We start from the raw sequence: 14,861 nt of genomic DNA, 5'->3' as shown, positions 1-14,861 counted from the left end.
AAAAGAAAAAGTGAGATGGAGAAAAAAATTCAGATTTTCTTGAGTAGAATTAGGAGATATATGAAAATAGAGGACCTGGCTTTTCAGTCCAGGTCCTGGGAAAGAAATCTGGAATTGGGCAGGTATTCACCATTCACAGGAGAGACAACAGTGTTGGAAGCATGTGAGGATGGATGAGGAAGCTGTTGACACATAAACGGAAGGGGCTGGACATCTGACATGTTCTTTGCCAAAAGAGAGAGAGAAAGCCTATGATCTCACAATATTTTGAAAAATAGTTCATAGTGTGTGAGAGGGTGGTGGTAGATTTTGAATAAAGTTCAGAAAACAAAATAAAGGACAAATTTGAAAAAGATATTAAAAAGAAAAAAAAGTTACCCATATCTTACCTTGACTACTATCCAATAATGTCACTCCAAACTTAGCAGGAATTTTTATGGCTAGAAGTTCTTTTTCTTTGAATTTGTGTTAACTTTTGTAATTTATCTTTATTTTTAAAAAGTTTTTATTTTCAAAACATATGCATGGATAATTTTTCAACATTAACCCTTGCAAAACCTTGTGTTCCAAATTTTCCCCTCTTTCCCTCCACCACTTCCCCTAGATGGCAAGTAATGCAATATATGTTAAACATGTTAAAATATATGGTAAATTCAATATATGTATACATATTTATATAATTATCTTGCGGCACAAGAAAAATCAGATCAAAAAGGGAAAAAATGAGAAAAAAACTAAATGCAAGCAAAGATTTGTTAATTTTTTAATATCAACTTAATTCACAAAACTATACTTCTGCCCTCCACTACATAGAGAGCCATTCTTTGTAACAAAGAATAATAAAAAGAAGCGCAGAAGACAAAGAAGCTCAGCTAAATTAACATATCACCAAGTACAACAGTATAATAATGATTCCTCACAGTAAATGATATTCAATTACTTTCTTGAGTGTGATTCTGGTTTGCTTTATGACTTTGCAAAGTATATAGGGCCATGCACAAACATTTCCTAGACTGTTAAGTAGCATGTTCAGTTCTAAATTTAGAGTAAATTAGAAATAACAGAAACTATATATTTATATCATGACAGATGAATTGATCTCCATAATAGAAACTCACATTTATATGGTGTTTCAAAGTTACATTACACTTTCCTTCAATAATCCTGTAAGATCACTAATTCAAGTATTATCGCCATTTTTCAGATGTCACAATGGAAGGTTAGAGAGGTTGAATAACTTATCAATTGTAAAATTGCTAAATAGTACCTCTCTTTTGATTTTTCTACCTGTTGTCCTGAATAGATTAATACAGAGTGAGCTTTACTCTGCTGCTAGTGGCAGAGGGGAAGTATCTGAGAAAGAGGATTTTGTTTTGTTTTGTTTTGTTTTTTCATCTGGATCAGGCAATGTAGTTCTTAAATTCCTAATTTTTTTAATTACTTTTTTTTTTCAATTAGCAAAACTCAGACTTTTCACTTCTGACTCATGGAATTGAATTCCACCCTAGTTCTGTAACCCAGAACAGGGTAGAATGTGACAAACCTGATCCCATTGTAATTCTCTACTGTTATTGGTGACCCAGTATGGGTTAGGAACATTCCCTTGTCCAATTTTATACTCTGTTCCTGAGAATCAAAGTCCTATGCCGCTAGTATACTGAGCTGCCCCATCCCCAGGAATTTCAAACCTTTCTCTGTTTCCCTATACTGATCCAGGATGGACAAATGACTTGTGATTTTTTTTCTGGCTTTCCATATCAAGATCTGTTGCATTTTCTAGATTTGTTTTGTTTATTTGTTTGGTTTGCTGCAGGATGGATGGTGGGTGGAAAGAACCTCACTGTATTGCTTTCAGCTACTCCATCTAATCCTAAGATTTTTAATTTCCATCAAATATTATTTTAATATATTTATGTCACATTATCTTTCCCATTAAATCCACTATCTCTCCTGTATCCTCTGTTTCTATTAATACTCTTAATCACAATTGAAACCTCAGAGAGGTAGCACAATGTAGTTTAATGAAGAACTGGGCTAATGTGGAACCCATTTTGTTACCTGTTTTTACTTGTTGCGCACTTGAAACTTTAAGGGCTTCAGCTTCCTTGTCTGTAAAAAGAGATTAGATGATCTCAACTCTATCTCAGCTCTAAATCATTATGACTCTACTTTCTATCTTGTAAAAATGTTAAAACAGTTTCATTAATAGAAATTATTTTTAGAACTTCTTGAAAATAAATAACCAAAAAAGAAAAAGGGGAAACCCAAAGAACAAGATATATTAAAATTTAATCATAATATGCGCTAATTTTCATCCTCATTGTTGCAGGTCTCACATTCTACAAGTTAGCTCAGAATGTCATTAAGTTAAGCACTATTAAGCACATATATCATGCATAGTACTATACTAATACCTTGAGAAGATAAAGAAAATAGAAACTAATACAAGATAGCATCCCTGCCCTTGTGAAAATTACAAAATCAGCAGGTGTTAGGGGATCAGATTTGAAGAAAGTCTTGGTTGAATTTGAGAGACCATAGTGATTTATTGCCCCACTTAGGTAACCTGGGTAATTTAGCATCTGATACTCCCAAAAGATAAACACTGACTATATCTTGAAATCATACAGACTGGGAGAATATTCTAAAATTTTGTAAATTTTGTAAATTCTTTGACCAAGAACACCCCTATTAGGTCTGTTTTCCAAGGTTCGTCCAAGAAAAAGGAAAGAACCTCTGTTCTCAAATATTTATAATAGCTCTCTTGGTGGTAGTGAAGAACTTGTAAATTGAGGAGATGTCCATCAATGGAGGAATGGCTGAATAAATGTTGGAATACAATTGTGTTGGAAGACTGTTGTGCTGTAAGAAATTATGAGCAAGTTGATGTTAGAAAAACATGGACTTGCATAAAATAATGAAGAGTGAAACAAGCAGAACCAAAAAAAACTGTATACAGCAACAGGAATATTGTTTGAAGAACTATGAACAATCAAGTCATTCTGAGTATTATAAATACTCACATCAACTACAAAGGATCTCTGAAATAAGATGCTATCTCCAGAGAAAGAACTGATAAACAGAAGCATGAATTGTATGGTTTTATGTGGTTTTGTGTATGAGTATGAGAAATAGTGGTAACCTTTTCTAGTGCAAAGTAGGGAAGGAGGAAAGGAGACCATTCAAAACTTAAATGTAACCTCTCCAAAAATTAAATTGAATTTAAAATAAATAGATGAATAAAATTTTAAAATCACACAAACTTATAAGCTTTAAAACATTAATATTTATATTTACAAATTAATGGAAACTGATAGGGCTTGCATCTGAATCCAGAGAGTAAACAATAAAACCAAAGTGAACAACCTTCTCTTCCAAGAGATTTGCATAGTCCTGGATTCAGCTAATGGCACCAGTTACTGCTGCCCCTTAATGCTTCCAGTTACAATTTTTCCTGTAGTTCATTCATCCAGTCTTCTTAAGCCATCATTTATATAGAGTTCCCATAATACCAATCTTTAGATAAAAGGACTCATGATGATAGGAAATATAAGAACTCTTTATTCTTGTATTTCTTGGCTCAGTCTCTGCCTTTAACCCAATAGTGTTCTAACAAAGATTTAACAAGCAGCTTTTAAAAAGAAAATGTTTGCATGGTGCAGATTTTTGATATTTTTTCCATCATTGTCTTAAGTATACACAATCAACAACACACACACACATACCACATACACACACACACACACACACACACACACACACACACAAACCATCAAAAAACCTAACCCAGTTTGTAGTGTATGCTGATTTCTGAAGAGTAAATTCTCACACTGAAAATGTCATAGCTGTCTCCAGTGAACTAATGTGATTTGGATTCACCATGTCTCTGCTTTAACCCTATGTAGGCTTGCAATGAATTATTTCTGTTTGCCTCCTCTCTCCTCATATAGCCAGGAAGGATCTCCCTCCATCATTCTAGCACTTCCTGCTCAACTTCAGAGAAGAGGGAAGTTTCCCTCTTAATCTCCAAATGTTACTATAGTTACTAATGTTACTATAGTTCCCCATCTCTTAGAGTAACTGGGATACATTATTCACCAGGGCTATTTTCCAAAATATCTATAGAGAAAGACAGGAGAAAAGGCCAACTTATGATGTAATTATATTAGGATGACAGAATAATTTGCACTCTCTGTTACCTGATCTGCTTGAGGAGTAGGACAAAGTCAATTTTGATCTCTGGCAAATGGTGACAATTGTATACAAGCAAATTTATAGGATTATTATGAGGACCACACAAGAAAGGGCAACCTAAGATGCATTCCGTAAATCACTCACTAAAAGAGAAATTAGAGAAAAAAACACAAAATAATATTAGTTTTTTAACAGAATCTGGTGCCATATAAAGAATTCAGCCTGGAACTCAGTTCCCAACATCTACTAGTTAGATAACTGAGGAATCCATGTGGTTTCCCTGAAATTTAGTTTTCTCAACTTTAAAATACTTTTATTAGTTCCATTATAGGATTGTTTGAATATGACTATTTTATGAATTATAAAGCTCCATGTAATAAATATGGGTTATTATAACTATCCGCTAAGTTCCCAGACAGCATATGCAGTGCAGAATGAACTTAACTAGGAAAGGTTTCTTGGATGAAGTGAGATTTTGGTAAAGAACATGATGGTTATAAAAGGTTCTGAGCCCCCCTCCTCCCTTTCTTGTGAAAAAGACATTTTTTAATCCTATAAGTATGTCATTACATTTTCCTTTCATACAAAAAAGATAAAATTATACAAAATAAAGGTTGTCAAATTTAAGTCTAAAGTTAAATATACTTTAATATCCTATGGATCCATGATTTCATCCACTTAAGTATACAACTAGTACAGGTGGCAACCTAATATCCACTGCCTTCCTTCTTCCCCCATTTTCTCATGTTGTGCAAGTATTGTTCATTTATTTCCCTAGACAATCCACTTAATGCTTTGCCCCCAATTAGAATTTAAGCTTTTTGCACAGAAACTGTTATTCTCTTTCTTTATGCTGCCAGGGCCTGGCATATATTAAGTACTTAATAAATGCTTATTGACTGATTGATTCACTGCTTTATAAATAAAGTAAAATGCTGGTGCTTAATTTTTTAAGGTTGGAAAACCAGAAATGATCTCCCAAAACTCGTATCTGATTTTATGGCAAAGAAATTTGACTTGGACCCAATAATAACCCATGTTTTACCTTTTAATAAAATCAAAGATGGATTTGATCTACTCAACAAAGGAGAAAGGTATGTGTATTTATATTTGTCATAGTCAAAAATACAATTTGTATAATTTTTTTAAACAATCATCTTGTTTATATATACATATACATATATCATTTTAGTTTCTGACTTGTACAAAATGAAAATCGATATTACATTGTCACAGATCAACATAATAGTCTCTGTTTTCCTCATAAAATGGAAGTATACTTTGCTGATGTCTTGGATTCACTGTAGCACAAAGAAGTAGATTCCAGTAATGTAGGTCCAAATTCCAGTCCTGTAACTTACAAATCATGTGATCATTGGCAACTACATCTCTCTGGCCCTTACTTCTTTCTCTTTAAAATGATATGATTGCATTTGATAACTCTAAATCAGTTTTTGTGTGCATTAATCTTGAGAGTTTTTGGCATTAAATCCAAATGTAAAAAGATGAAGGAAGAGTATGAATATGAATAGTGAATGACTTGAGTGTTATACCAAAACTGTCTCAACCCTGGAAGTAGGACAAGAGAATCTTTTTATACAAGATGTAACTCACAAAGCTTCTCAGACAAAAGCAAATGCATGGAATCGGATTGTTGTTGCAGGGCAATCTCTTCAATTTTGGTCTCAAGGATGAGCACTGAATAACAAACTGGAAAAAATTAGACTGGTTTAAAATCATATTTCCTCTGGCCCCATATCCTAGTTCCTATCCTTACTTATAGCAAACTAAAAAAGTCTATTCTGGCACAATGCTCCATTTCCCATCAGGCATTTCTCTGGGTTCCAATGGCATTACAGATTACAAGAACAAACAATATTTTTGGTTCATTGTTCAAAAAGCAAGTTCCATTGATCTGGGAAGAATTATGGTTTTTTCCTTCCCTTTTTTTCTGAACCTCTCTCCTCCTTCTCTAGTTTTTATATCTTCTTTATATACTAAAATTAGAGTCAGATCACAAGGAGAAAAGAATACATGTCTACATATGAGTTTTGGTCTAAAACCATGCCTAGAAATGGTTTGAATATTCTAAACAACCAATTATTACATTTGGAAAACAGTTGGATTTAGACAAACTGGTTGTTTTCCAGTTAATCAGCTGTTTGACCAAATCATAGGATCATAGTAACATTACTGTATAGTTGAGAAAGACTTTAGGGACCATTTAGCCTAACCTTTACATTTACAATTGAGGAAACTGAAGCCCAGGGAAATTAAATGACTTGCCAAAAGTAATCTTGACAATCTTGACATCTGTCTTCATCTGAGATTGTGTATAGATAAAAATAGTATTATACTTGTTATTCAATATATAACAATAGACAACTAAACATGAGTTAGAGGAACAATAAAATGGTAACAATATTATAGAGTGCTGTAAAAGTACAGAATCTCTTCAATTTTGATCTGCAGCAATAACAGCTATAGAAAGTACAGAAAAGAATTAATGAAGTCCAACAAGTCAAGAATATTAAATAAAAAGTTTGCTTTATGGGTAGAACTGTTAAAAGTAAACTATAAAATGGCCTCCTTTCTAACTCACTTCTTAAGTATGGGGATCAACTTTCAAAATTAGTTATTTATTTATTTTAAAGATTCTTTTCATTTTAAATTTTGAATACCAGATTTGCTACCTCACTCCCATATCATCCCCCCTCACTGAGAAAGCAACCAACATGATATCAATTATACATGTGAAATCACATACATATTAGCCTTATCACCAAAAAAGCAAACAATTTTAAAAGTGAGAAAATTATACTTTAATTTGCACTCAGAATTCATCTGTTTCCTCTCAGAAGATGAATAGTATTTTTTTCCATCATGAATCTTTGGTTTGTCTTGGAACGTTGTATTGATCAAAGTAGCCAAAACTTTCACAGTTTATCTTCATTACAACATGGCTGATACTGTGCTCCTGGTTTTTCTCACTTTACTTTGCATAAGTTCACAAAGGTCTTGCCATATTTTTTTGAAACCTTCCCTCTCATTATTTCTTATAGTACAAATAGTATGCCATTACAAGCATATGCCACAACTTGTTCAGCTATTCCCCAATTGGAAAGCATCCCCATACTTTCCAATTCTTCACCACCACAAAAGTTACTAAAAATGTCTTTGTATAACATATATTGTATCTAGGATATACTGCAACATATCCAACATATAAAGGACTGCTTGCCATCTAGGGGAGGGGGTGGAGGGAGGGAGGGGAAAAAAAAAATCGGAACAGAAACGAGTGTCAATATAAAGTAATTATTAAATAAAAAATTAAAAAAAATGTCTTTGTATATATGTTTTGTCCCTTGATCTGTTTGGGGTACAAGACTATTAGTGGCATTGCTGATTCAAATAGTATGCATACTTTTATAACTCTTGTGCATGGTATCCAGATTATTCTACAGAATGGTTTGATTGGTTCACAATTCAACCAACAGCTTATCAATATAATTTTTTTCCTTCATCTTCTCTAGAACTTGTCATTTCTGAAATGTGTGAGATGGTACCTCAGAGTTGTTTTAATTTGGATTTTTCTAATAAGTAGCAATTTAGAGCATTTTTTTCATAATCATGCAAAGAATTTTGATTTCTTCTCCTGAAAATTGCCTATTCATATCCCTTGAGCTTTTCTCCACTATGGAATGGCTCTTATTTTTTATAAGTTGGAGTCAGTTGCCTATATATTTGAGAAATGATGCCTTTTTTAAAAAAAACCATTGTCTATGATACCTTTTTAGCAAAATGTAGTTTCCCTGATTATTTCTTTCAATTTTGTGTTTCAGTGTTAATTTTTTATATTTATTTCTGGGATTTCCATCAGAAGTGATTGAAATTCCTCTATTTTATTTATTATTTAGTTGGTTTTTTTGTTGTATCCACCTCTTTGTGAATCCTTTTGAGATTTTACTGGTAAAGATACTTGAGTGGTTTACCATTTCTTTCTCTAGCTCATTTTATAGATGAGGAAACTCAGGCAACCAGGAACAAGTGATTTTCCCAGGGTCACACAGCTAATAAGTCTTTGAGGCCAAATTTGACCTAACTCCTCCTATTTCATTAAATATCCATCTTTTCCCCTGAAGAATTATACGCAATTTTGTGAGGTACATTATTGCACTTCTTTGTCCTGTGGCATATCACATTCTAGACCCTGCAATCCTTTGTCATAGAAGTGCCCAAATCTTACATGATCCTGACTATGATTCCATGATATTTGAATTGTTTCCTTTTTACTGTTTTCAATATTTTCTTCTTGACTTGGCAGATCTGGAATTTGGCTATAATATTCCCAGAAGTATTCATTTTGGGATCTCTTTCAAGAAGTGATTGATGGATTATTTTGGTTTCTTCTCTTCTGGGTTTCTGAGCAATTTTCATTGATAATTATAATTTTTTTTTGGTGAGACAGAATTAAGTGAGTTACCCAGAATCACACAGCTAGTAAGTATCAAAGGTGTGAGGTCAGATTTGAATTCAGGACCTCCTGAACTCAGGATTGGTACTCTATCCAGCACAACACTTAACTGCCCCTTCTTCATAATTTTTTGAATTATATGTCTAGACTTTTTTTTCTATTTATTGCTTTTATAACTTTTTATTAAGTTATCTTTCCCTGATGAATTTTCTAAGTCACTTGTTCTTCCAACAAAATATTTGACATTTTCTTCTATTTTTTCATTCTTTTGTTTTTGTTTTTGTATTTGCTGAGGCAATTGGAGTTAAGTGACTTGCCCAGGGTAACACAGCTAGGAAGTATTAAGTGTCTGAGACCAGATTTGAACTCAGATCCCTGACTTCAGGGCTGGTGCTCTATCCATTGCACCACCTAGCTACCCCTTTTCCATTCTTTTGATTTTTTTTTTGAAACTTCATGGAATCATTAGGTTCCACTTGCCCAATTCTAATTTTTAAGCATTTATTGTCTTTATTGGGCTTTTTCCATTTGGCCAGTTCTGCTTTTTAAATTATTTTCTTCAGTATTTTTTGTGTGTCTTACTAAGCTGTTAGTTCTCCTTTCATAAAATTTTTTACCTCACTCTCATTTCTTCTCCCAATTTCCCCTCTATCACTATTATCTCTTTAATTCTTGCAGCAAATTTTACCCATCTTGGGTACAATTAGCATTTTTCTTTGCTTTTAGTTGTTTTCACATTGTTGTCTTCTGACGTTGCATCTCAGTCTTCCCTGACAACATAACAGCTTTTTATAGTCATTCTTTTCTAGTTGTTTCTTAGTCTATTTCTTTACATTGAACTATATGCTAAATTTGGCAATTATACAAAGAACTGAATCAAATTTATAAGAATATAATCCATTCCCCAATTGATAAATGATCAAAGGATAACAATAGGCAGTTTCCAGGTGAAGAAATTAAAATTATCTTAAGGCATATGAAGAAGTGTTCTAAATAACTTTTGATTTGAGAAATGCAAATAAAAAATGCAAAAAAAAACCCTAAGATGCCACCTCACATACTAGATTGGCCAATATGACAAAATAGGAAAACAATAAATGTTCGAGAGGATGTGAAAAACTAATGCACTTCTGGAGTGTGAACTAATCCAACCATTCTGAAGAACAATTTGTTACTATGCTCAAAGAGATACAGAAGAGTGCATATGCATAGTAGATCTGTACTCCAAAGAAATCATAAAAAGGTGGAAGAGATCTACAAATACAAAAATATTCATAGCAGTCTTTTTCATGTTGGCAAAATATTAGAAATTTAGAGTGCTCATCAATTGGAGAAGGACTAAACAAGCTGTATTATATGAATATAAAAGAAGATCATTGTGCAATTAGAAATGATGAACAGGCAGATTTCATATTTGTTTGAATTGATGCAAAGTGAAATGAGCATAACCAGGAAAACATTGTACACAGTATCAGCAACATTGTATGATGATAAATTATGATTGAACAAGTTCTTTTCAGAAACCAGATAAAGAACTGATGGACTCAGAATGCAAATTAAAGTATTTTTTTCATTTATTTTAATGTTTCTTGTGTTTTTTTCCCTTTTGATCTGTTTTTTCTTTCACAGCTATGACTGATATTTACATATGTTTTATATGATAGCATATGTATAATCTCTATCACACTGCCAACTATCTTTTTTTTTAATAATTATAACTTTTTATTGACAGAACCTATGCCAGGATAATTTTTTACAACATTATCCCTTGCACTCACTTCTGTTCCGATTTTTCCCCTCCCTCCCTCTACCCCTTCCGTCAGATGGCAAGCAGTCCTTTACATGGTTAATAGGTTACAGTATATCCTAGATACAATATATGTGTGCAGAACCGAACAGTTTTCTTGTTGCACAGGAAGAATTGGATTGAGAAGGTAAAAATAACTCGGGAAGAAAAACAAAAAATGCAAACAATTTACATTCATTTCCCAGTGTTGTCTTTCTTTGGGTATTGCTGCTTCTGTCCATCATTGATCAATTGGAACTGAATTAGATCTTCTCTTTGTTGAAGAAATCCACTTCCATCAGAATACATCCTCATATAGTATTGTTGTTGAAGTGTATAATGATCTCCTAGTTCTGCTCATTTCACTCAGCATCAGTTCATGTAAGTCTCGCCAGTCCTCTCTGTATTCATCCTGCTGGTCATTTCTTACAGAACAATAATATTCCATAACATTCATATACCACAATTTTACTCAGCCATTCTCCAATTGATGGACATCCTTTCATTTTCCAGTTTCTAGCCACTACAAACAGGGCTGCCACAAACATTTTGGCACATACAGGTCCCTTTCCCTTCTTTAAGATTTCTTTGGGATATAAGCCCAGTAGAAACATTGCTGGATCAAAGGGTATGCACAGTTTGATAACTTTTTGAGTATAGTTCCAAATTGCTCTCCAAAATGGCTGGATGTGTTTACAATTCCACTAACAATGTAGCAGTGTCGCTGTTTTCCCACATCCCCTCCAACATTCATCATTATTTTTTCCTGTCATCTTAGCCAATCTGACAGGTGTGTAGTGGTATCTCAGAGTTGTCTTAATTTGCATTTCTCTTATCAATAGTGATTTGGAACACTTTCATATGAGTGGAAATAGTTTCAATTTCATCATCCGAAAATTGTCTGTTCATATCCTTTGACCATTTATCAATTGGAGAATGAAACTGCCAACTATCTTAAGAAGAGGAAAGGGGAGGGGGAAAAAAATTGGAACTAACAATCTGGTAAAAAAATGAATGATAAAAATTTTTTCATATGTAACTGGAAGAAAAATATTATTTAAAAAATTAAAAAGTTGTTTAGAAGGGGATTTTGGGTGAGCTCAGTTGGATCCCAACCTTTTTCTGCCATCTTAGATTAGGATTAGAAGACCATCTTCTGAATCTGAAAAATCTGAAAGTTTGAAAATACATTTCTTCTTATGTCGTTAAAAAAGAGAGATGATTTCTTTATATGAATCTGCTAATCTGTCTGAACTCTTCTTTGCCAACTACTTCAGTATAATGTTATACATTTAATTTTCCTATAAAACAAAGAATCCCAAGTTCATAGGTATTACTTCTGGAAGGAAATAGAGCTCATCTATTTCTGCTCTCTCACTTTAGAGGTGTAAAAACAAAGACTTGCTTTTATATCTAAAACATACATTTTCTTAAGACTAATGAAAATGCAAAGGTTCTGATAAAGGCCTCATTTCTAAAATATATAGAGAATTGACTCAAATTTATAATAGTTCAAGCCATTCTCCAGTTGAAAAATGATCAAAGTATATGAACAGACAATTTTCAGATGAAGAAATTGAAAAAGTGCTCCAAATTACTATTGATCAGAGAAATGCAAATTAAGACTAATCTGAGATACCACTACACATCTGTCAGATCAATTAAGGTGACAAGAAATGATAATGATGAATGTTAGAGGGGATGTGGGAAAACTGGGACACTAATACATTGTTGGTGGAACTATAAACGGATCCAACCATTCTGGAGAGCAATTTAGAACTATACTCAAAAAGTTATCAAACTATGAATACCTTTTGATCCAGCAGTGTTTCTACTAGGATTATATGCCAAAGAAATCTTAGGGAGGGAAAGGGACCCACATGTGCAAATGTTTGTGGCAGCCCTTCTTGTAGTGGCTAGAAACTGGAAACTGAATGGTTGTCCATCAATTGGAGAATGGCTGAATAAATGATGGCATATGAATGTTATGGAATATTATTATTCTGTAAGAAATGACCAGCAGGATGATTTCAAAGAGTCCTGGACAGACTTACATGAACTGATGCTAAATAAAATGAGCAGAAACAGGAGGTCATTATATATAGCAACAAGAAGACTATACGATGATCAATTCTGATGGACGTAGCTCTCTTGAACAATGAGAGGATTCAAACCAGTTCCAATTGTTCAGTAATGAAGAGAGCCATCTAAACCCAGAGATAAGACCATGGGAACTGAGTGTGGAACATAACATAGCATTCTCACTCTCTGTTGTTTGCTTGCATTTTGTTTTCTTTTACAATTCTTTTTTTCTTCCTTCTTGATCTGATATTTCTTGTGCAGCAAGATAACTGTATAAATATGTGTGCATATATGGGATTTAACATATATTTTAACATATTTAATGTATTAGAATGCCCTCTAACTGAGGGCCTAAGAGGAAAGAAGGAAAAATTTGGAACAGAAGATTTTGCAAGGGTCAATGTTGAAAAATTACTCATACATATGTTTTGTAAATAAAAAGCTTTAATTTAAAAAAATGATTAATGGAAATGGCCTTAGGCCACACTGACCCCATTTGGGTTCCCGGTCCCCTTTTTTCCTCTTCCAGGTTTTGCAAATTGATCTTTCAGATTCATCACTGATTTAATGAGCAGTAGTTCATTTGAAATGAAGTAGCAATACTTTAAATACTGCCTCTGTGCACACTAAATATAATAATGAAGCCCCAATGTTGAATTACCCTTATTAGGTGATATAGAAACAAGTTGTTAACAGAAATTAACATTTTCTCTTTCAGCATTCGAACAATCCTGACTTTTTGAACTCTGAAGTTATAGGAGGTAGCTATGAATCCATCAACAATTTCTCTTATATTTTACTTACATATAATAACCAAAGAGAACATATCACTCATGGGGGTAAAACAAAAGATAGAAATTAAGTATTTTAGAACAAATAAACAGTTTTTTAAATTAGTGATTAATATTGTTGGGATTTAATTTATCTGGAATAGTAGTTGGATGCTACTAGTAATAATAGGATTGTTGATGCTTAACCTGAAATAATTTATATTGGACTAGAGAATATAAGGTAAAGATATAACCACTTCTTACTTTTTACTGAAGGGGAAATTATAAGGGAAAAGAGAATACCCATGCATCAAATTAATAAAGAGTTTAAAGGATTCTATCTAATTAAAATGAGTTGGGCAAGTCATATGGGATAATGTTATTGTAATACTTTAAACCAAATATTATCTTTTATATGAAGTATTGACAATGAAACTCTTGAAAGGCTTCTCAAATAATATATATATATATAAACATACAAATATGTTCTATATCTTTATATGTATTAATAAATATCTTAAATATACTAAACAAAAAATCTATATCTGTTGTCTTTCTTGTCTTATCCCTTTGTTTCAAAAAATATAAATACTTTTTAGAATCTCTTTTTAAAAATAAATTGAATTCATCAAGTAAGAGGGTTTATGTTTATATTTTACCTGCTTCAATTAAGAAACATGAATGTATATTTTTTAAAAAGCACATCCTTCATTTCAACTATCTAATACATCTTAGATATAAAAACAAAAAACACTACTACAAATAATAATTCCTGCCTTCAAGGAGCTGACAATATTTTCATACATTTCATTGACTTTAGTAATTCATTTCAAGAAACGTTGACAAACACTTTGATATAAATTTTAAAATAAGGAACCAAAGAAGACAGATTGTTCCTACAAAGACTGAGTGTCAAAGTTTAAAAAAATTTTTGCTATTTTGAATTGAATGACAAAAACATATTCTGACACTCATTTTAGTAATTTCCAAATGAATGTGCAGTTCAATTTTAATAAAGCCAATCCTGTATTGAAATTGCTTTGCTGATATGGGTATAAGTTCTTCTGAATGAGAAATCACATCTAATATTTTTTAATGTTATTTACTTTATTTTTAATTTTTGAAATAAAACAAGCATTTTCATAACAGCAGCATAAAGAAAAAACATGACTGCACATGAAATTACAAAGTTATTATATACAACTTGCTATTCTTTTAAAATATATAATAAAGTTATCATGTAACTTTTTTCTTCTTTTCCCCATTCTTATCCTAGAGATGACCACCATTAGATAGAAATGTGTGTGTATATATATGTATATATACATACACTTATATATGTAAAATCATTATATACATATATCTATGTGATAGCATTTTCCTTCACAGATCCTTTGTAATTAATAGTCAAAATAACTTGGTCACTCGAAGTTGTTTCTAAAACAATATTGCTTTTACTGTATACAGTGTTCACTTGGTTCTGCTCATTTTCCTCTTCATTATTTTGTGCAAATCTATTTATGTTTTTCTTTTTTAAATAGTATTTTATTTTTCC

General features: G+C 32.4%; 1 protein-coding gene across 1 annotated transcript in view; it reads left to right on the top strand.

Annotated features, from left to right (window-relative positions):
• The window catches only part of LOC127541246 (all-trans-retinol dehydrogenase [NAD(+)] ADH7-like), a 37,096-nt gene extending 23,248 nt beyond the window's left edge, over positions 1-13,848 (top strand). Inside the window, exons 8-9 of the mRNA XM_051966485.1 lie at positions 5,150-5,288; positions 13,255-13,848. Of these exons, the coding sequence (XP_051822445.1) occupies positions 5,150-5,288; positions 13,255-13,279 (164 nt within the window). The 3' untranslated portion in view covers positions 13,280-13,848. The remainder of the gene's footprint in view (positions 1-5,149; positions 5,289-13,254) is intronic.
• Positions 13,849-14,861: the final 1,013 nt, after the last annotated feature.

Source organism: Antechinus flavipes, chromosome 6, assembly GCF_016432865.1.
Source record: "Antechinus flavipes isolate AdamAnt ecotype Samford, QLD, Australia chromosome 6, AdamAnt_v2, whole genome shotgun sequence".
Lineage (NCBI taxonomy): Eukaryota > Metazoa > Chordata > Mammalia > Dasyuromorphia > Dasyuridae > Antechinus > Antechinus flavipes.
This window is presented reverse-complemented; position numbering and strand designations above follow the sequence as displayed.